The 24,987-nt window shown below is 35.0% G+C and overlaps 1 protein-coding gene across 3 annotated transcripts in view; it reads left to right on the top strand.

The window, feature by feature from the left end:
- LOC106877697 (protocadherin Fat 4) overlaps positions 1-24,987 on the top strand; it is a 133,235-nt gene that overhangs the window by 95,748 nt on the left and 12,500 nt on the right. For all 3 annotated transcript variants that reach the window (XM_089339770.1, XM_089339769.1, XM_089339771.1), the window contains exons 31-44: positions 730-848; positions 2,725-3,978; positions 5,366-5,467; positions 8,421-8,592; positions 8,748-8,839; positions 12,867-13,007; positions 14,328-14,427; positions 15,607-15,858; positions 17,095-17,225; positions 19,562-19,721; positions 20,567-20,701; positions 21,815-21,942; positions 23,374-23,577; positions 24,324-24,412. In XM_089339770.1, the coding sequence (XP_089195896.1) occupies positions 730-848; positions 2,725-3,978; positions 5,366-5,467; positions 8,421-8,592; positions 8,748-8,839; positions 12,867-13,007; positions 14,328-14,427; positions 15,607-15,858; positions 17,095-17,225; positions 19,562-19,721; positions 20,567-20,701; positions 21,815-21,942; positions 23,374-23,577; positions 24,324-24,412 (3,079 nt within the window). The remainder of the gene's footprint in view (positions 1-729; positions 849-2,724; positions 3,979-5,365; positions 5,468-8,420; positions 8,593-8,747; positions 8,840-12,866; positions 13,008-14,327; positions 14,428-15,606; positions 15,859-17,094; positions 17,226-19,561; positions 19,722-20,566; positions 20,702-21,814; positions 21,943-23,373; positions 23,578-24,323; positions 24,413-24,987) is intronic.

Here is a 24,987-nt window from a genome sequence, read left to right as displayed (position 1 = left end):
TTTAATTGCACTAATCAACCCCAGTACTTTTTTTTTCTTTTGCTGAACCACTAAGTTATGGGAATGTGAGTACACCAACACCATTTGTCAAGTGGTGATGGGGCAGACAAACACAGACACAAAGATATACACACCCACACATACAATGGGCTTCTTTCAGTTTCTGTCTACCAAATCCACTCACAAGGCTTTGGTTGGCTCAAGGCTATAGCAGAAGGCACTTGCCCAAGGTGCCACACAGTGGGGTTGAACCCAAAGCTATGTAGTTGGAAAGCCAGCTTCTAACCACACAGCCATGCCTGCACCTACTTTTCTTTTCTTTCCCTTTATCCAAATAGTATTGAGCCTTTTCATTGAGATTAATATGACCCAGAGGGATCTGCCATTTCTAAGCAATGAAAGGTCGACACCTCCAAAGGTTTCTCTTATTTTAACTTCTCCAAGTTTTTCATTCTTTGCTCTTCTGTTTTCCAGTGTTTCATTCTCTATGAGAGTAATTTGAGAATATTTTCTCTCATTCCACACATTCTTAGGTTCTTTTGCTTTATCCAAGAATGAAGCATATTGTTATTGTTGTTGTTGTTGTATTAGTATAATTGACATACACCTGTACTAAACTTAAGTTACATTTTTTTAATCCTAATTATTGTATGTATGTGTGTGTGTGTGTGTGTGTGTGTGTGTTTATGTGTGTAAGTCAAACTTGATCTTCTGTTGTTTAACATACAGGATTCTACAAAAGTGCTGCATTGCTGATGGTAGAGGTTATAAAACCGTTTGAGTTTGTCAAAAGCCATTTTAATTTGTTTGTGAAACAAAATACATCAGTTGGAACTGACATATTCCAAGTAAGAATTTCTCTTTACTTTCTTTTAAAAGATTTTACATGAAAATTTGAGAGAGGAGGAATGAATTCAATGTCCATTTTGAAACTGATGCAGCTGAAACCATCCTGGGTACCTACAAGTCAACACTTGTTAGGAAAATAGTGACGGAGAGGAATTAGGTGGGAGTGAGATTGGAACCGAATTCTTACTCCAGAGAAGCAGGCGCCGGTGGCAAAGATGGTGATGGCAGCTGTTGTTGTTGTTGTTGTTGTTGTTGTTGTTGTTGTTGTTGTTGTTGTTGTTGTTGTTGTTGTTGTTGTTGTTGTTGTTGTTGTTGTTGTTGTTGTTGTTGTTGCTGCTGCTGCTGCTGCTGCTGCTGCTGCTGCTGCAGTGGTGGTGGTAGCATTACCAGAGAACCAATCAGCATATTTAGTCTGCCACTCATTATCTCTGTATTATAGAATCCTGTTCATTTCAGCACTGAAAAAATTCGAGTAGGGAAGGGTTGAAATTTCACCAAACACCTAAAATAAACTGAATTTTAATAGACAACGAGTCATACTAATTAAAAAACCAATGCAGTGAATTAGCAGAGTCATTAAAGCATCAGATAGAATACTTTGTGACTACTTTCTGAGTTCAATTCCGGCCAAAGCCAAGTCTCACACTCTTTGGGGTTGATAACATTGCAGTCAAGTTCTGGAAACTATTTCCTCTCTATCTGTTTATCTATATATCTATCTATCTATCTATCTGTCTGTCTGTCTGTGTGTCTGTCTGTCTGTATGTCTGTCTGTATGTCTGTCTGTCTGTGTATCTGTCTATCTATCTATCTATCTATCTATCGATCTATCTGTCTGTCTATCTATCTGCCTCTCTATCTATTTATCTATCTCTCCTCCTCTCTCTCCTTCCTTTCTTTTCATTTCTCCTTCTCTCTTCTCTCTCTGTCCTCTCTCCCTTTCTCTTCTCTGTCTCTCAAGCATACACACCCACACACAACTACTAGCTCCACCAAGAAAGCTAAGAAGCATTCACACAGCAAACTCAAAACTACATGATTATGAAATATATGGGACAATTGCCATTTAACATACCTGTGATTATACAATACACAAATAACTGTACAACACAACTCTAAGTATACACCAGTAATTATGCAACACCAAATGTGCACCAGTAACCGCACAACAGTAACTATGCAACACGAAATGTGCACCAGTAACTGCATAAAATACTAGGAGCTATCCAACATAACTCTAACTATTCAACAGTAAGTGTTCAACACATAAGTAAATAAGCAATGCACCAGTAACCAGTGGTGGACTGGCCAAGTTGCCAGCTTCCCTGAGGGCAAGTGGGCCCCTGCAACATTAAAATCCATATATGGGGTCCCATGATAGTATCTAAAGGGCCCATCCCCTCAAGTTTGAGAATTCTTTATTCACTCTTGGAAGAATGCATTAATTATTTCAGCCTGACTGTGTTTGTAGACAGGTGAAAAGAATACTTTTAACAAAACAAAAAAAAAAAAAAAAATTAAACTAAAGCATTGTAGTTGCAGGTGGGCCCCTTTAGTCTCTTGGCAACCAATATTTTTAAACCCAGTTCACCACTGTCAGTAACTATACACTGGAAAATATAGTATCTATACAACACACCAATAACCAAACACAACACAACAGCAACCCTACAACACATCTGTTGTTATACATCATATTTTACAAGGGTACCAACTAACAAGACAGCCTCTAATGGGATTATCATTGCTGGAACACCTTTACTTGATTTGAACTAATCTAAGATTGAATAATGGCATCTATATTTGTATTAATATATTTTTGTCTTACTCATTTTCTTGTCTTCTATATTTATTTTAAATTTCTGTATTTTTCAGCTTTCACCAAATTTAATGGTTGACACACATGTTGATATATCCAAGATAAAAGTGACACTATCAAACAATGTTGTTGACTATAACAGCACATGTGGATGTATAATCATCAATGAAGTACTTGATAAACAAATATATAATGTCACACTCAGCTTCAGTCAAAATAGTGACCGTTCCTCCACTCAACTCGTTATCCATGTGCTACCTGTGAATAGTCATCATCCCAAAATTCTGCTCCAGAATGATGTGGTTGACATATTAGATAACGTGTCACCTGGTTATGTGGTGAGCAATGTAACAGCAAATGATGATGATTTCATCCCAGGATTTACATTTTACCTGACTGAGACATATAACAAATTTCACATTGATTCCAGCAGTGGTACTTTAACAGTTACAAACAGTTTGAACTATCTACTTGGGCCTTCATACAGTTTGGTTATTTGTGTCCAAGATCATGGCTCTCCTCCTCTGACATCACAGAAATCCTTTACCATTAATGTTCTCAACAGCAATACATTTTCACCTAAATTTCAAAAACTTCAGACAAATAGAACGATCAAAGAAAATTCAAATAGCAATAATATTTTTCAAGTAACTGCTAATGATGGTGACTCTGATAATGTGACCTATGCCATAACCAAAGGAAACTTAAACCAAGCATTTGAAATCGACAATGTTACTGGAGTTGTAAGTGTAAAAAATAATAAAGAACTTGACTTTGAAAATGTCAAGAAATTTGAGCTGACTATAGTGGCAACTGACAATGCAAAGAATCCTCGGTCAACATCGGAAGTCGTGACCATTTATTTGGAAGATGTGAATGACAATTCACCAAGATTCCAATCTCTAAGTTATTTTGCAAGAAATCTTCCCCTTGAGCCAAATCAGGAAGTGTTTGAAGTCAATGCTGTTGACATTGACAGCTCTAGAAATAACTATAATGTTATTATTTACTCTCTGCTGAATTACATTGACCTATTCAATATCAATGATGCCACCACAGGAAAGGTGACAACTAAGAAGAACTTGACTGACCCCATGACCTATTTTATAGTTATCCAGGCCTGTGATGGAGGACAGCTTTGTACAAACCATACAGTTCAACTACTAACAAGTTCCAGCATACCGCTTATTGCATATGTAAAAGAAAATGTCTCCGATGCTTTTGTCGTGAATGTGAATGCTTCAAGAAGATTGAATGTTACTTATTATTTGAAAACATGCAGTGATCTTTTCACCATTGACAGCAAATCAGTGAGTTCAGAATTATTTCATAAAATATCAAATCAACCAGCTTTGTTCAGCTATGAAACCCAATAAATTAAAAAAATAAAGGGGGATTCCTGTGTATTCACTTGAACTGCTAGAAATAGTGACTAAGTCTGCCTCACATCACACTTTACCAGCCGTTAAGGGGAAAACACAATGGATAGGTGCATGGTGCTGAACAAGTATTATGGATGATCATGGCTGAAATACTGTTGATCACTGGTCTTTTTGATCAGTAATGGCAATGCACTACTAACACAACAATAGTAACTGACAATGCTTTTAACTACTAAGAGAGCTATCAGCATGGTTGATCAATTAGTTAGAAAGAGCAGCTAAATCTCTCTGAAAATTAAATCTAACCATCTTAAATTAAAAAAAAAGAAGGTATATAAGATAGTGAGATCCTTGTCATCATCAACTGTTAACATTAACTATTCTGTTCAGTAAGAAATGGTGAACAAGGCAATTGGTGCCCACCAGACTGCCTCTCTGGGTTTCCTTGCCAAGTATCAAGCAGTGTACAAGAGTGCAATGAGCATGGTCGAGAGTGAGGAGGCTACCCCACAGTAGCAGCTCATTTGCTACTTGATGTCCAACCATTGTCTAATGGTATAGATCTTCCACTTGACCACCACAATTGGTCTCAGACTCCTCTGCTTTGCTGCTTATCCAACTTGCTGCTGCTGATGTGTTCACTGTATCCCTGGTAAAGGAAACTCAGGATTTTTTTGCCCTTGGTGGGATAAGTGAGAAGCTGGTTACTGTTATATCTCTAAGGAACTAGGTCACCCTTTTCTAGCCATCAGCCTTCCTCTATTGTTATCTGTTACTAAGGTTGAATAGTATTAACATAGGATATTGAAATTTCATACACCACCACCACCAACTCCTCTGGTGGTCATCAATAATGGTTGTTCATTGTTTTCAATCTTTCAATCAACTGACTGAGAAAAACGGAACCATGAATCCACCTAAAATTTACATCTGAAACATCTGTAAGTCTACAGTGCACAACTCAATGAATGCATAAAGCTATTGCTTAGGTATTTTCTTGTGTAAGTGTGTGTATATAATATATATATATACATATTATACACTATAGGTTTCTCTATAGTTTCCATCTACCAAATTCCACACACAATACATTAGTCAACCCAAAGCTCTAGTAGATGACACTTGCCCAAAGTACGATGCAGTGGGATGAAACCCAAAACCAATAATTGCAGAGCAAACCTTTTAACACAAAACCATTCCTGCATCTATAAATATGGATATTTCTTGTAGGACCTTTGTAATGTATTTATCATTCCACATATCTTTTATTTATATTTATCTTATTCTATTATTTAAATTACATTTTTTTTACCAGGGTATTCTAAGGACAAAATTGCCACTAAGATGGGATCCCATCCAAACCAATTTCACCTTGACAGTTGTTGAAGAGTCATCAAAGAATTCTTCTGAAATTACAGTAAGGATGTTATTGTTGTTGTTGTTGTTATTATTATTATTGGAGAGAGAATAAGGCAGTGAGTTGGCAAAATTGTTAGCACTCCAGTGCTTAGCAGTATTTTATCTGCTGCTATGTTCTGATTTCAAATTCCTTTGAGGTCAACTTTGCTTTCATCCTTTCGGAATCAATAAATTAAGTACCAGTGAAACACTGGGGTTGATGTAATCGACTAGTCCCTTCCCCCACTTCAAATTTCAGACCTTGTGCCTTTAGTAGAAAGTATTGTTAGTGGAGAGAGTGGTACTGCTCCCAGTAAATTTGCTGAAAGTTGGGTGAGAGTGGTAAGAACAACCCAGGGGAATGAGCCTACATGTGACATGTACCAATAGGCTGGAGAATGCAGCTAGGGGAGGTTACATACCCTTTCTAGTCAGAGTAATCCTGGGTCTGTGGGGTTCTCTGTCTGACCTTTACTGGTTGTGCCTTAAGTGAGTCATATTATTTTCTCTCTTTTTATGCTGTTGTTTTTTTGTTTGTTTCTTCATACACATTTCTTTGAAAAACCCCCACCACACTTTTACCCCCATGGAAAATAAAATAAATTATTATCATTATCATTATTAAGAGGGAGGGCAGTGGATTGGTAAAATCATTCAAACGAAAAGTCTTGCGGTATTCATTCTGGCTCTTCACACTCTGAGTTCAAATCTTTCAGAGTCAACTTTACCTTTCATCTCATGGGGTGATAAAATAAAGTACTTGTCAACTACTGGTGTCATTTAATAAAAAGAAAACTGTTCCATAAAATTTCAGGTGGGGCTCATATATTAGCAGTTGTTGTTGTTATTGTTGTTACACACAATAAGAAGAGAATAATATGATATGTGATAAATAGAGATTAACAATATTTCAATAGCATGTTTGTCTTCCTTGGATTCAGAATGAAAAATACACAGAAGTACAGAAATTCAAAAATTGAATTGGAATCTATATATATAAAAATGAGAATGTGTGTCTGTCTGTCTGTCTGTCTGTGTGAATCCCTAAAACTCGAGAACTACGCAACCAATTTCATTCAAATTTTACACATGCCTTACTTAGGGTTCCAGTTGTGTTTTAGTCAAAAAAATTTTTAACTTCTTGCAGAGTTCGAGCCCACGGCAACGTAATATCTCCTCCACTATTTAAGTATTACGTGTCAAAAGTGAAACAAAAACACTCATGTCAAATACTTTCACTTTAAAAATAAAACTATTCTACTAACTGAAACAATCACATTTCGATACTGTAATGACAGATACTTTCAGAGAGAGAGAGAAAGAGAGAGAAAGAGATGTATATGTATACATATACATGTATATGTACACGTATATGCATAGATATACGTATATATATATATATATATATATATATATATATAGATAGATATAGATCTATATGCATACATGTATATGTATACATATGTGTAGATGTATATATATATATATATGTATATATATATATATATATATATATATATATATGTGTGTGTGTGTACATGTAATATGTACACATATATACATATATATACATGCATACAGATAGCTATACATATATACACCCATCACACACAAACACATGCACACAAACACACACATTAGTCATTTGTTTTCTTATCCAAAACTACGTCAAAAGTACTGAATGGATCTTTATGAAATTTGGAAATTATATTCTTTGCTTAACGGCCATAACTCCCATGAAAATTCATATATTTTTGATGTTGATGAAATTTTAACCCGAACATAACAGATGAGCATTATTTGTAATTCAACGGTACAACAGTGTAAGACTACCCTTTCAGATATACTTACATTGTGATTTCTGCAATGTGGTGCATAAATTGTCAAGTAAATGAGACGCATCTTTGCCTCCACTGATTCACTTGCAAAGTGTTGAGTAAAATTATATCGTTGCAGACCTCCTTTGGGTCTTTTTATTATCACTGCGACACACATAGTCCCCAGTTGGTAACATTGATTTCAAGGCCCTCCTAGATGAGAGACTGGCATTCCACTTAATGTCTATGTTCCATGCTGGCATGGATTGGAGAGTTATTAATGTAGAAATATGGTATCATAGCTACTAACAGCTGAGGGTTGCATAGTCTAGACGGCGTTTTTAGATTTCATTATTCTCTTTAACCCGGGCAAAGCCAGGTATTTCTGCTAGTATCTAATATTCCTTTTGAGACAAAACATCATCAATTTTCATTTTATCATTACTAGTAATGAAGAGAAAGAAGAAAAAAGAAAACAGGAAAGAGAACACAGTCAAAAAATTTTGTATAAATCTGATGGAATTCGCCTGTCATTTTGTTTGTTCCTCTGGGCGTGACATTAGTAATTCACAAATACACTTACCTTCATTACCTTCATGTGCTTTGAGGACTAAAACTTCACACACATGTTCCAATACTAAATGTCTCACACATACACATGCTAATATATTTATTCACATATTCTAACATACCAATGCATAGTAATTGACTACATAAACACACACTGAACCCCCCCCCCCCCCCGCCCCACTCCGCTAAATACACGCCCACATACAGAAAGGGCACACATGATTATGCCACCTTATCCACTTTATCCTTGTACACACCCATGCTTATATGCAGTTACACATAAATCATTCACATGTACACACACAAGCATATGTATCGCACATGCACACAAGCAAACCCATGTAGAATAACACCTTAAACTTACACTAACTACACTTGAACAATACTTACACACCCACACACTCTCCCTCACACACACACACACTTAAGTACTAAAAATACATGTTCATGCAGAACATAAGTGCAGGTGCATTCACCTACATAAATGCACACACAAACTCGACCGCATATTTACAAATCTTGAGAACTGTCTTATTAGCATACTTACTACATACAGGTATTCCTATTCTGTCTAATCTTGTTCAGGTAATTGTCATTATCGAAGACATCAATGATCATGATCCAGTGTTTCAGCAACCAGCATATGAATTCAGTGTTAAGGAAAACAGTGATGAGACATTTCTTGTCAAAGCTACAGATTCTGACAGTTTACTGCATGGCAACATAACTTACAATCTGATGCCATTCTCTCTCAAAGGTAAGACATATGTGTCAATGGAATACATCATATTTGTCTCCATGAATTATATTTTATTGAAGCATTTGTGTGTGCATGTGTGACAGCTGGACAAACAAACAGGCATATCATAAAGGTATTGAACAATATTGTTGACTCTCTTTTTGTCTGGACAGAGGGAAGTGTTACGATTGATGCCATCACGGGAAGACTACACGTCTCTGGTCTTGATATGGAAGTGAGCTCCAGCCACAGTTTTGAAGTTGTGGTAAGTTGCAGAATTTATCTCTTTTAATTTCTTTTACTTTTATTCTAGGTGTGTGTGTATATATATATATATATATATATGGATATATATATATATATATATATATATATATATATATATATATATATATATATATATATATATATATATATATATGGATATATATATATATATATATATATATATATATATATATATATATATATATATATATATATATATATATATATATATATATATAGGTGTCTATAGGTACAGTAGTCTGATACATATGTTTGTATGTGTACACATGTGTGATTTATGTGTAACTGCATATATGCACGAGTTAATTTTTTCGCAACCCACCTGTCCTTTCACATGGAATTTCATCTGTCTTTCAAACCAAAGCTCTGAAGAGACTTATATATAAATGGATAGGAATTGTTTATAAATCAAATAATGTATATAAGTTGAAACAAATTGTTGGCTTTTTTTTTGTTTTTAGTAATCTTTTATGTTATATTATATGATATTCAGAGTATATTATGTTACATTATAATATAAATAAATTATTAGACTGTCAATTGAATCTCTCTATTTAATTTATTGTTTGTAATTTGCTTCATACCCCTATTTATGTAGTATTCAACTGATGTACCAGTGAATTGGATGTTTTACGCACCCTTTTGAAATATTTTTTTTCCTTAGTTTATTACTTTTATATATATATTGATAGATAGATAAGCAGATATAGCTATATACACATACATATACATATATATATATATGCATATATATATATATATATATAATAATATAAATAATATATATATATATATATATATATATATCTCCAAGAAAGTTAGGGGTTGTAAATCCAACCCACTAACGGATAATATCTATCGAATATACTGCCAGAAGGATAATAAACAGGTTAATTGATGAGTAAATTGACATAATACAATGTCTGCAAGTTGATGAGTACCACATATTCCCCTCCATTTTCTTATTGCTATATATATATATATATATATATATATATATGCATATATACATACGTATATGTACATACTTACATCTATATGTCTACCCCTTCAGGTAGATGGCCCTGCTCAGTATGTAGAAAAGGAGTAGGTAGTAACTCTATAAGATGTACCCGGTGCAAGCTATGGACACATAAGAGGTGCAGCAACATCAAAGGCAGGTTAACTAGCAAGTTAGTTTTTGTTTGTGGCAGATGTTCAGGTGCAATAAAGACTGCAAACAAACAGGAAACAACTTCTATCTCATTCCAGGGTGAAAAACTAGAGGTAGTCGATAGCTTCCGCTATCTGGGCGACCAAGTTAGTAGTGGGGGTGGGTGCGCTGAAAGTGTAGCTGCTAGAATAAGAATAGCCTGGGCAAAGTTTAGAGAGCTCTTACCCCTGCTGGCGACAAAGGGACTCTCACTCAGAGTAAAAGGCAGACTGTATGACGCATGCGTACGAACATCCATGCTACATGGCAGTGAAACATGGGCTGTAACTGCTGAGGACATACGTAAGCTCGCAAGGAATGAAGCCAGTATGCTCCGTTGGATGTGTAATGTCAATGTGAATACCCGTCAGAGTGTAAGTATCTTGAGAGAAAAGCTGAACATTAGAAGCATCAGTTGTGGCGTGCAAGAGAGACGATTGCGCTGGTATGGACATGTGGTGAGAATGGAGGAGGATAGCTGCGTGAAAAAGTGCCACACCCTAACAGTTGAGGGAACCCGTGGAAGAGGTAGGCCCAGGAAGACCTGGGCTGAGGTGGTGAGGCAAGACCTTCGTACATTGGGCCTCACCGAGGCGATGACTACGGACCGAGACCTTTGGAAATGGGCTGTGCGTGAGAAGACCCGGCAAGCCAAGTAAGATCGTTGCCAGTGCCCCTGGACTGGTTCTTGTGCGGGTGGCACATGAGATGCACCATTTTGAGCGTGGCCGTTGCCAGTACCGCCTGACTGGCTCCTGTAGGATTTTCGAGCGAGATCGTTGCCAGTGCCCCTGGACTGGCTTGTGCGGGTGGCACATAAAAGACACCATTTCGAGCGTGGCCGTTTTCGTGCGGGTGACACGTAAAAGCACCCACTACACTCTCTGAGTGGTTGGCGTTAGGAAGGGCATCCAGCTGTAGAAACTCTGCCAAATCAGACTGGAGCCTGGTGTTGCCATCCGGTTTCACCAGTCCTCAGTCAAATCGTCCAACCCATGCTAGCATGGAAAGCGGACGTTAAACGATGATGATGATGATGATGATGATATGTATACATATATATATATGTATATGTGGGCACAGGACGTCATGAAACGTGTACAACAAAAAAAATATGAAGCACAAGTACATGGAACAGGAAGTATTCTTTCAAACAACGAAAGACACAAATGGAAGACAAAACAAACAAGATAAAGAACGACCCTTCATCAGTTGTTGGCTGTTTTTCTAGTCTCATATTTCGAGCATTTAACAACAATATACGATTTCGATAAAACAGTTGCACCTTCATTTTTCCATGTAATATATATACATCATTTTAACAAACAAACATCTATATCATCATAAAATACATGGCGTATTTTATGAATATGCCTAATTAAAATATCATAAACATATGAATCTATATTTGTCAGTTTTTTGGTTGTGTATTAAATTGATATTTATCTCTCACAGGAAGTACTTCTTTGTTGATTGTACCTGTACTGAAACTATCTATCTAGCTATCTATTTAACTCTCTCTCTCTCTCTCTCTCTCTTTCACTATATATATATATATATATATATATATATATATATATATATATGCACACACACACACACGCACATAGGAACACTCATATATATATATATATATATATGCACACACACACATGCGCACATAGAAACACTCATATACATATATATATAAATAATATATATATAAATGCATATATATATATATATATATATATATATATATATATATCTACATACATACATACATATATATTAAGAAAAAAGAGGCAGTCATAATTTTGGTTAATTCTTTATTAATACTTTTGTCTCATTGATTGAGACTCCTCAGATATGAGTCTTACAGAAAATTTCTTTGCCTTTTATACAAATCTAGCCGAGGATTTGTTTTTGTCTTTCTTTCTCCCATTCTTTAAAAAAACAAAACCTGGGAAGAAACTACTATCCCCAAATATAACAATAAAAACCATCTCACAGAAGAAAAATGTGAAAAAGTTGCTGCTTTCTCTCTTTTTCTCTTCCTCCTTTCTTTTTACTTTCTTCTCTCTTTTTCTCTTCCTCCTTTCTTTTTACTTTCTTCTCTCTTTTTCTCTTCCTCCTTTCTTTTTACTTTCTTCTCTCTTCTGTCTTTCTTTCTATCTCTCTCTCTCATTTTTCTCTCCTTCCTTCATTCCTCTTTGTTCTTTCTCTTTTTCTATATATATACACACATATACATAACAAAGCAAACAAAAAAATATCCTCATCCAGATTTCTAAAAAGGCAAAGAAATTTTCTGTAAAATTCATATCTGAGAAGTCTCCATGGATTAGACAAAAGTGCTAATAAAGAATTATCTAAAATTCTGACTATCTCCTTTTTCTTCATATATAAAATCTGTACACCACTTCAAACAATCTATATACATACATACTGACATATATATATATATATATATATATATATATATATATATATATATATACACACACACACACAAAATTATAATTTGCAGAATAAAAGCATTACATTTGGGTCAACAACTCAACATACAACAGTTGTATGTTGAGTCGTTGACCCAAATGTAATGCTTTTATTCTGTAACTAAAATTTTTTATCCCTGTCTCAATTAACTTGAGCATTTCTCTTTGCAATCCTGTAAAAAACTAATTTGTTTCCTAATAAGAAACGATTACTATTACCTATCTCTCTCTAAATATATATATAGAGAGAGAGAGAAAGAAAGAGTTATCTTCTATTCAGTTATGTTATATCCCTTTTACTCTCAAATTTTACACTTGTTTGTCTTTTTGAAAAGGCTAGAGACAATGGCAACCCACTAAGACAATCCACAGTCACTGTTTCCATTAGAGTTGAAGACCAGAATGATAATCAGCCTGTTTTTGTGACAAGTAGCCAAACATTTTTTGTCAAAGAAAATGACAGTCCTAATCTGTTTGTAAGTTCTGCTATTATTTCTTTGGAAATTTAAGTCTAATAATTCTCTACAATTTATGAACTTGTCTAAAGGTACCTAAGCCTGCTTATTGGTGTTTAAGGAACCTTCAGCACGTTTTGGTGCATCATGCCACTGTGTGAGTTTTCTCTCTTATAACTGCAGGTGCATTGGTGTCGCATTGAGAAGAGAGAAAACTTGTAGAGCAACATGATGTACTTAAGCATGTTAAATGTTAATATATAGCGTGTGTATGTGTGTGTGTGCACGCATAAGGATATGTGTGTGCGTGCATAAGGATATGAGTGTGTAAATATATTATGATGCTCAATAAATTCAAGAATACTATTCAATGATAGATTTCTCTTTAGAATGCTCAGTAATAACTATTTTCAAGGATTTAAAAGAAAATACTGTTGCCTTTTATTCTTGAATTTATTCAGTTTTATATGCTATTTACTTATTGAGTACTTATCCTTTGTTGTTTGTTTGTACATTGTCTAATTATGTTCATGCATGCGTACACACACACACATCTATATACATATATGTGTGCATGTACACACACGCACACACACACACACACACACACATATGTATGTGTGTGTGTGTGTGTAGATTAGTGGTTGCATCCATAATCATAAAATTGTAGTTTCAATTCCTGGATCATGTAGTACGTTGCTTTTTCAGAAAACATGAAAAAAATTTTGATGTCGGGCGTTACTACCCATCACTCAACCAGTTTGGTCTATACATTTTTTCTCTTAACCTTTGTTCTACTGTGCCAAATTTTAAGTATTTTATGTTTAAATGTAGCTTATTACAAGTCAGACATAATTCAGAAAACTAAATTTGATTTCGATTAAAACTGAATTCGTGAGACTGCTTGGAAGACACAGACTGCGACAAAAAAGCTACGTTAAGAATATTATTCAACTACGGCAGTAGTTGAATGATGTACCACAGAATCTGAAAAACTGACTTTATGAACCTCTGGAACAGGAAGAATCTTTGATCCTTTTGATTTAATATATATATTATTCTTTAACAAGAATAGTATTGGCGGTAACTCTGAAGATTTGGCCACCTAAGCCATCATATACATGGAAAGTATGGTTATAAGATGTCCTAAAAATGCTGGATAACATTAACTGACAAAAATTAATAAAGTCTAAATATTTTAATTGAATGAAATGCAAAATGACTGATTTTGAAGTTATAGTCATCTTGCATCATCTTTGAATGTGTTGAGGAGCGTAAGGTTCCCCCACCCCCCACCCTTTGAGTTTCTTTCTCTTACTTTCTCTTGTTTTCTATTCTCAGGTTACCAGTGTCACGGCCACTGATGCTGACTCAGGATCTAATGGTCGGATCTTCTACAGACTAGTCAACAGTTCTTTACCATTTACTATTAATCCTACAAGTAAGCAGTTCTTTGGTTTTTTTTTTTTTAATAACTTCAAAACATTGGTTCACAATGTGTAAGCCAATGAGGAATCCTCTACATGATTACTTGATTTGCTAAATATAGTAGTCAAATCTCTCCTAAGTCTTGTCTTGAAAAGAAAAGGACGTAGTAGATAACATTCCATTTGAGAAGTTATATTGGCCTTCAGTCAATGATGAGAATGACAAGGGTTCCAGTTGGTGCAATCAACAGAACAGCCCCTGTTCCTGAAATTAACGTGCAAGTGGCTGAGCACTACACAGACACGTGTACCCTTAATATAGTTCACAGTGTGACACAGAATGTGATAATGTTGGTCCTTTGAATTACAGGTACCACTAATTTTTGGCAGCTGGGTAGACTGGAGCAACATGAAATATAACACCTTGCTCAAGGTCACAATGCACCACTAATCCACTTACCTTCACTATGTCTGAAAAAGTGGTCATGATCGTAGATGTTCTAGCTGAAGGCTGTTCTAAGGTTAAAGAACAACTATGACCACTGAATACTTCTACATAGTAACTTGATATAACAGCCAAATTGCCTTTCAATCATATCCATTCATTTAAAAAGAAAGGATATATCAGATAGTCTTATGTATACTGTTTGAAAAAAGATGGGTTGGTCATGACTGGAATGCCTTTCTTCCTAGTTTTACAAGGACAAAGGTGATTTGAGATTAAATAATAACCACTGCCACACCCACATAATCCTCTATGATGTTACTCAACTTGCAAGAGATGGCAGCCAAATTTCCTTCAAATCACACCCTATATTAGATCTGTGGATGTTAATCAGGGCTGTAAATCAGTTGAGTCAGAACTGATGCAAAAGCAAAATGGTAACAATGACAATAATAGCATCAACATCTGTCTCAATGAACCCGAATCCACAACTCTGAGGGCAAAGTGCTCTGACGGTACACAGCAAGAGATACAACCTCCTCCCTCCATCTTTTCTAGTCCTCAGCCAACATCGGGTTTTCTCTCATTTTCTTCACTGTCTAATCTTTGATATTAGCTCAGTTACTCTCTTTACAGTCTTCTTTTTTACATCTTTAAACAAATGAAATAAAAGAGAATTCCACTCGATTCTAGTCTGTCTGATATAATTGTTATGTTCTAATCATCTTTATCATAACTTCCATTACAGCTGGGGATTTATACACCACTCATAGTCTTGACTATGAAACAAATACAATGTACAATGTAGAAATCCTTGCCAGTGATTTGGGTGAACCACAGCTCAACAACACCCACACCATAACTATCAATGTCACTGATGTCTGTGACAACCAAATACAGCTTAGACCAACTGTCTACATTGCTAATAACATTGCAGTAGATCGTACAATGTTGGCTTTTGCCAACTCTGCAGGTGAAACCTCCTTCACACTAGCAAAAGGTTAGTAAAGTTCTCTGGATTTTGCTTTTGATATTTTGATATGAAAGAAAAAAAATATTTAACATTTTAATTTTGTTTAAACAAAAGAGTTTTCAAATTCTGTGACCTTGGAGTATTCATTTATGGCAGAATTGGAAGATCACTAGGCAAGATATCTTTTGGTATTTAATTATGGTAGAATTAGTAGACAAACAATCAAACACCTAGAAATATTCTAATTATGTCTATGTCCTGATTTTCAAGTCCTATCAAAGTCAACTTGCTTGCCATCTTTCAGGGTTGATAAAATACCAGTGAAATATTAGTGTCAATATCAGGTGACAAACTTGACTATCAGACATTGTTATACATTGCTGGTCACAATGTGCTTTGCCTCGTTTTAGCATTTGAATGATGCCTCCGCTCTGGCTGGCTTGGTTAACATTCCCCACTGATCAAAAGGAGTACTGGAGCAATGTGAAATGAAGTGTTTTTGCTCAAGAACACAATGCACCACCTGGTCTAGGAATTGAACCCATGATCTATAGATTATGAGAGACTTTGGCCTAGTTTTTATGGACAGCAGAAAAGCCACTTACCCCCTCTCTCCTTAAAGCTGTGTATTCCTCACACCCACCTTTCTTTCTCTTCCTTGGCATTTTAAAAGTTAGTTATGTGCATGTGTATGCATGTATCTATGTATTTACGAAAGTATGTATGCAGCATCACGTGTATATCCTTGAATGACATCTTTATTAATGTTACCATTCCACTACCACTCCATATTTGTCACTTACAAAATGCTGTTCTTCCTCTTCCCTGATATCAGCCACACTCATTATATCACCACATTTCCCTTACACTACACTCTTTGCACCCTTTGCATTTTATCAAATAATAGCCCAACCCCACTAGGGGGGACCCATTGTAGATTTTTATTGAAATTCAATTAGTTTATAATTGAACTGGATGTTAGTTTAACATGTATGCCAAGTTTCGTGAAGATTGGTTCTCATTGGTGTAGGCAGCAAGATGGTAACAGACAGATAGGCAGGCAGAAATTGCCATTTTATATATAAGATGTGTGTGTGTCTGTGTCTGTGTGTATGTGTATTTGTGAGTGTGTGTTTGTGTATCTTTGTGATTATATATGTAAATGTATATATGTGTGTAAGTGTATATATTTATATGTATGTGTGCATGCACCTGTTTTTATGGTGTTACAAACAAACAAGATGAAATCTTTATTTTGTGCAGATCAAGGCATATTCAGTATTGATGAGTCAAGTGGAGGATTGAGTATTTCATCAAGCTTCCCCAGTCAACCCAGCAGTTACAATATAACAGTGATGGCTCAAAATCAGTGCAATATAACGGTAGAAGAAGAGGTATGTAACAATATATTGTGTATATATGTATGTATATGTACATGTCTTTATATGTAGCTGTGAAGGCCCACAATCAGTGCAAAATAAGAGGAGAAAGTGGAATACAACACTATGATATGCAATATACATACATACATACATACATACATACATACATATATATATATATATATATATATATATATATATATATATATATAAACCGCTAACTCCACAAGCTTTTTTGTTCTTTCTCTTTATTTCCTTGTGTTCCTTTTCTGTTGAAGAGTGTAGACTCAAAACGTAAAAGACTTTCTCACCTTCCTGAGCATCAAACTTATACACCTGCTTGTTGTTTATACACCTGTCTTCATCTTTTGTTTTTCTGTAAATTTCAACTATATATATATATTTATATTTATATATATATATATACACACACACACACACACAGTAATGCCTCAATATACGAGTTTATTTGATCCCAGAGACCACTCATAAAGTGAAGAATCACAAAGCAGAGCAATAATTTCCCATTGTAGCAATGTCATAAATTTTAATTCGTTCCCAGAAGAATATTTTACCCATAATATTTATAATATTTGTAAATAAATGGCAATAAAACAATAGTAGAATGCAAAGAATATCTTATGTAAAATAAAAAGAATGTCAAGATTATTTATAATAAAAATTGTTATTATTATTATAATCATTTTCTGAATCGTTTTCACTTGCACTTGTAGACTTCACCTGTAGAAGCAATCACTGATTCACAAGCACTTGTAGATGGACTTTGGAATCAGTCTAGAGTTGCTCGCTTAGAAGAAACTTTTTTTCACTCTCTATATATTTCTCAGTACCATGCAGAAGCATTTGTTATGATAGTGGAAACTTTTATATACTAATTTATTTTTAGAATTTATGGGAGCAACTGTCTTTGAAGACAAATATTGTCATTGAATGCTCAAAATGAGGAGTAGAGAGACAGCCAACAACTGATGAAGGTTCCTTTCTCTGTGATTCTTTGTCCTGTTTTCCATTTTTTCTCGTGGTTTATGTATTTCACTTGTTTTCCCCTCATTTGTTTACGTATTTCATGTCATTTGCACTGTTGGTAACGTCCTGTACCCATATATGCATGTATATATATAATATATAATATATATATATATATATTATATATTATTTATTATTTATATATATATGTATGTATATCTTGTTGATATACATATATAACTAACTAACTAACTGACACTCTGTCACAACAATGAGAGTTCCAGTTGATCCAATCAACAGCCTGCTTGTGAAATTAATGTGCAAGTGGCTGAGCACTCCACAGACACATGTACCCTTAATGTAATTCTCAGGGAGATTCAGTATGACATAGTGTGACAAGGCTGGCCTTTTGAAATATAAGTACTACTCAGTTTTGCCAGCTGAGTGGACTAGAACATGTCTTGCTCAAGGACACGATGCACCGTTGAACTCACCACCTTACGACTGTGAGCCAAATACACTAACCACTAAGCCATGCACCTTCTGCTATATATATATATTTAAGGCGGTGAGCTGACAGAAACGTTAGCACGCCAGGCGAAATGCTTAGCGGTATTTCGTCTGCCGCTATGTTCTGAGTTCAAATTCCGCCGAGGTCGACTTTGCCTTTCATCCTTTCGGGGTCGATTAAATAAGTACCAGTTATGCACTGGGGTCGATGTAATCGACTTAATCCGTTTGTCTGTCCTTGTTTGTCCCCTCTGTGTGTAGCCCCTTGTGGGTAGTAAAGAAATAATATATATATATATATATATATATCAGTGCTGCTGGACTGGCTCCTGTGCAGGTGGCAATGAAAAAAAACACCATTTTGAGTGTGGCCGTTGCCAGTACCGTATGACTGGCCCTCGTGCTGGTGGCACGTAAAAGCACCCACTACACTCTCGGAGTGGGTGGGGTTAGGAAGGACATCCAGCTGTAGAAACTCTGCCAGATCAGATTGGAGCCTGGTGCAGCCTTCTGGCTTGCTAGTCCTCAGTCAAATCGTCCAACCCATGCTAGCATGGAAAGCGGACGTTAAACAGTGATGAAGATGATGATGATATATATATATATATATATATATATATATATACACACACAACAAGAAATCTAAAGAAATTGCTTTCAAATAAAAATACCTTATGTGATATTTGTTCCAGCAATTTTCACAGACAATCCCTTATCACTTGCACCACTAAGTAATCCCTTGGAAACCTTTAACCTGTGTCACTATTGTTCATCAAACAAAAAGCAGAATAAAATTAGAACTAACATCTATCTATTTACTAATCTGGGTTTTGCATTTCTGTCCTCAATAGGTCACCATCAAATTCTATAATGCTCCAAAGATAAGTTCTGGAAGTGTAATAGAAATTGAAGTTGCAGAAGAGATAGTCAGCAATAGAAGCCTTTTCAATTTCTCTTCCCTTGAAGAATTTCAAGGCACTAATGTCGAGTTCCGGCTCACAAACTATAAAGGTAAATTTGTTTGACTAGACACCCCACCTCTCTCTTTCTCTCTGCCTTGTTTTTATATGTTTGTCCATACAGTGTATCAAACAATATGCATCTCACATGGTAGTATTATGAAATAGATGCTTCTTTGTGATTCTGAATAACAAGAGCCCACATGAACATTATTTGCAATCATTGTCCCACTTTGAGAAGCACTACTCTATAGTGTTACTTAACTTGCTAGAAATAGTAGCCAAATCTCACTCAAACCACACTCTTCCTTAACTTATAGAGCTGAGTTCAAATCTAGCCAAAGAAGAAGCTGTCTCTCACTGCTGTCGTCTACAAAATCAGGAGAGAACCGACCACCCCTAAACATACCTCTGATCACCTGCGATAATGAGGTGGTTGTGAGCAGCAACAGTTATTAACTTGATAATGAGAGAACAGACATCTGCTTGGTCATTCAAGCTGCTAGAAATAGCTGCCAAATTGCCTTCTTATCACAACCTACCATCTTTTTACCTTTCTAAAAAAATAGGACAGCCAAATTGAATGAAATAGTCCTGAATATTTAAACGAGATAAGACAGGATGGCCTTGGCTGAGATGTTTTTTTCAGCAAGAGATGTACTGGATGTGAATGGGGAGATGATACTATCATTAGATAATGTCATTTCAGATACACCATTTCTAAATAAAGAACAAACTGCAATTGCTTTGATCATAGGTCTTTTAGACCTAGGGCTAAACAACAACTACTACTACTACTACTACTACTACCACCACTATTACTACTACCATTATAACTACTACAGAAAAACAAAATAAGGGAAGATATTTTGTCAAATCTCCTTTCTTTTCTTCTAGAATATTTCTATATCAAAGATAAACAACTGATGCATAAAAAACCAATAGACAGAGAAAATAAACCAATTCTTAAACTTAATGTGGATGTTGTTAAGTCAACTCGAGGAAAAAGATCTGTTAGCAGCAATAACATTGGTGAGGAAGTCTCCTGTTTAATTCTTCCATTCTTTAGTTTATTCTTTATTTCTTTAAATCTTTCTTTCTTCTCTTAATCTGCTACATCATGTAATTAGTTCTTATTTTTGGAGGATTTTATTGTTAAATTCTTTCATGCTTTTTTAAATTTTTTAAAAATTCTTTAATCTCATACTTCTTTAATCCTTTAATATTCAGATTACTCCCTCAAATGTAATGCTTATTTATTCACATTGCTTTGAATTAATCATGCATTATCTCATAACTTTAAGATTTCGATGATGTCATTGTATGTATTTAGAATGACATTGTAGGATAAGAGTAAGAAGCTGGATCTGGTTGGTTTGAACATAAAGCAGATAGAATATTTGGGCCAGATTTGGTCAGTTTAAATGCTAAAGGGTTAATTCTGTTTTTAATACATTGATTTAATACTTGAGTGCATTATTTGTTTAATACTTTAAGATTCAATATTAACCATGACCAACCTGCTATAATAACAAACTGACAATACTTTTTGTTAGAACTCCTTACACCTAACCTGGGATAATGCCATATTATTTGTTGAAGCCAACTATAATTAATTTGGTATAATGACAATACTTCTTCTTTGAACCAGTTTTACTCAGTCTGGTATAAGGACATACCATTTACCTGTACCAGTCTTGTTAGCATGAAATTTCCCACTAAATTACACTGGAAGTTCTTTCTCAGTTCTGCCATTTCCATAATTCCATATGACTATATCAACAAATCTAACAGCATTAAATATTGCATTCTTATTTCGACACTTAACCACCCTTTGTATTGGAGTGATGCAAGTCAGAACTCTACCGTCTCAAACCAGTAAGGGAGCTTCTATGATGTTACTCAATTTGCTAGAAATAGCAGTCAAATGTCACTCCTATCACCTTAAAAAGAAAGGAAGGCACATTTGATAATGCAGTTCTATAAAGATTGTCTGAATAAAAGATGAAATGGTGTCTTGGCTAGAATGGCTGGAACATATTTAGCTTGTATGTCTTCTGAATCACATCTAAACAACAACAATTACAGCAAAGATACATTTTCATTCACCTTAACAAATACATTCTAAATCACTTTTTATTGTAGTTAAAACTCTTGAAATAGATGTGAATGTCAAAGATTCCAATGACAATGGTCCACAATTCTCAACAGATACACTCTACTTTGGAATTCCAATTTCTGCCTCACTATTTTTTGAAATTGGCAAAATACAGGTTTGTTTATTTATTTTTTAATTGATGGATTTTGCCAAGGAAAACAACACTGTCTGAGCTTAATTTTCAATTCAGAATAAAAAGTACTTAAGTTTCCAATTTCATACAATTGCTATAAACAAATAAAAAAAAGAAAAAAAAACCAGAAAGATGTAAAGAGTTAATACAAAGTTCATCATCATACTCATCCATCATTAAGAAAGACAGAAATTCTAAAAACGGAGGAAAATGCACTGTAAAAGTTCATGTTTAATATGCTTTTTGATCTTTGGGCTTTGTCTTAAAAATCTCAATATGATTACCTGAGAAGATAATCTACTTTTATCTGATATATTAGGTTTTAATATGTTATTTTATCTAAAACATATTCCAATGTCATAAAAATCATGAACAATAATTCCTTCTAACTTTGGCTCAAGCTCAGTAGTTTGGAATGGAGGGGGAAGTTGATTCAGCTTCACTGATATTTATTTTATTAACTCCAAAAGGATAAAATGCTAAGTCAACCTTGGCCGCATTTGTACTCAAAATGTTAAAAGCCAGAAGAAAAGACACAAAGTATTTTGTCCAATGAGGTAACAATTCTGCCAGCTTCCCTCCTTAAAATTTTAAAAGAAAATAATGTTTCCATTACATCATTGTGATTTTTCTTAAAAAAATGGATAACATAAAACTTTGCAGCTTCATATCATGTATTATACACAGCCATGATTTTATTGTTGATTTTGACAGCAAAAAGGGCATATTGTACTTTTGCAATAAATATTGTTAGAAGTAACTGGAAATACAGCATCAGCACAAACAATTGCCTGGCTGAGGAGATACTGCAGCAGCCATGCACTTGACTTACTTGATGAGATGCCAAATGTTGCAAATGCCACCAAGTGACAAAAATGTTGGTGATACCCAACAATTTATTCATACTCTACATGTAGCTCCCACCTCTGCTAAAGCATTTAGAATATGTGAGAGAAGGAACGAATCAGAATACTGTATATGACAAAGGCTAAACCCATCAGGTCTTTTTTTCATTATTTCCACACAATTCCAGTGGTTCCAGAACCGAAATGTTTAACTTAATTGTTTTATAGCTGTTAAAAAAACAAAAAAACTTGGATAAAAAACATTAATTTTTTCATCAGATGTTAGGTTGTAGACAATATGATGTTGATTATGTCCATTTTTGTTAATTTGATGTCATTTGTGTCTATTTGCATAATGAAGGAAAACGTAACAAGTATGGTGTATAGTGTTTTTTTTTAATGGAAAAGGTTTTTTAAAATAATAGTTGTGAAGAAAACGAAGGTTTGTGTAGACCAGCATAATGTGTTTCAAAGATAGAAAACGTATAAGACGTGATAGTTCAATGAAATCTCTCTTAATAAACTTAGTTATTCAATATCTAGTATATTCTGTTTTATATCCCTTTAGGCTGAAGATAAAGATGCTGGGGAGAATTCTGTTTCAGTCTATAGTTTAACAGGTAAAGATAGGGACAAATTCTTCATCAACCCTTCAACCGGCAATCTCCATAATCTGTTTGTCCCAGCAGCTGTTACGCAAAAAGAATATATAGTTACTGTAGTAGCTGTTGACCAAGTAGACTCTACTAAACATGATACAGTGAATGTAATGGTAAGTCAATACAGTTAATTCTTAGTTTTTATATTTTGTTATTTTTTATTATTTAATAAGAGTAGTATCAATAGGCTTCTGGTAATATTGATTTAAAATTTTGGCACAAGGCCAGCATTTTCAAGGCTGGAGGTAAGTTGATTACATCAACTCCAGTACTCAACTGGTCCTTATTTTATCCATCCCGAAAAGATTAAAGGCAAAGTTGACCGCAGCAGAATTTGAACTCGAAATGTGAAGATGAATGAAATACTGCTAAGCATTTTGAACAATAAAGATAAATGATTCTGCCAGCTTGCTACCTGAGATCAATTACACATTCACATCTGACAAGCTTTAAGGTAGCATTTGTAAGAATATACAAACTTTTGTGTTGGTCAGGAATTTTGAAGCAGTAAATGCTTAAATACACTAAGTGTAGATTGCTGTGACTTGGGCTCAATTTAAATAATTGTAGATTAATGTTTGCAGAAAACATATAAATAAAGAACTAGGGTTATGCTTGCAGCTGAGGGAACTCAGCAGCTAAAGGCACTCAAGGATCACGTGGTTATTTTAAATGAAGTAGAATATTCGGCCTACTGCCTAAATGTCTACTGTGTCCTTCCTTCTGTAAAACAGTAAGGAGGATGTGATTTGAAGGAAATTTGGCTGCTACTTCTAACATGTTGAGCAACCACATAGAGGCTCCTACAAAGCTTAAGGTTTGGCTGATTCTACTATTTACCTTTTCTTTCTCTTCACAGATGGCAATCTACAGTGATGAGTTTAGCATAATTCTCACTGTAAATGCAACTGATGATAAAGTCCTAGAAAATAAACAAGAAATTATCAGGTTCGTCAGTAACAATCCTGTCATCAGCATCATCATTTATCATCATCATCATCATCATCATCATCATCATTTATCATCCATTATCCATGCTGGCATGGGTTGGATGGTTTGACGGTTTTACCAGGACTGGCAAGCTGGAAGAGCTGCTGCAGATTCCAGTCTGATTTGGCAGTTTCTGTGGCTGGAATGCCCTTCCTAATGCCATCCATTTTGCATTGTGTGCTCAGTGCGTTTAACATGGTACTGCAGAAGTGTTTTTACATGGCACCAGCACAAGTGCTTTTTATGTGGCACTGGCACAGGACTCTTGCAGACCAATCCTCTTCACCAGGAGGAGTGGTCTTAGCACTTCTGCTGTGCAGTGATAGCATTTAATCATTTAATGTTGAGTTAATGACTAAACACTGGAACAGTCTAACAAATCATTCTTCTTCTTATTATTCCCATCTTTGTTGTTTTCTGCTTCCTCTTTCCTCCTTCCTCTTCATTTGCATCATTATCATCATCATCATCATTCTTATATTGTTATTATGCAAACTTTTACTGCACCACTAACTGTACCTCTGTCTTCCTGA

This window comes from Octopus bimaculoides, chromosome 22, assembly GCF_046866305.1.
Source record: "Octopus bimaculoides isolate indiv1 chromosome 22, ASM4686630v1, whole genome shotgun sequence".
In the NCBI taxonomy this organism is placed as follows: domain Eukaryota; kingdom Metazoa; phylum Mollusca; class Cephalopoda; order Octopoda; family Octopodidae; genus Octopus; species Octopus bimaculoides.
This window is presented reverse-complemented; position numbering and strand designations above follow the sequence as displayed.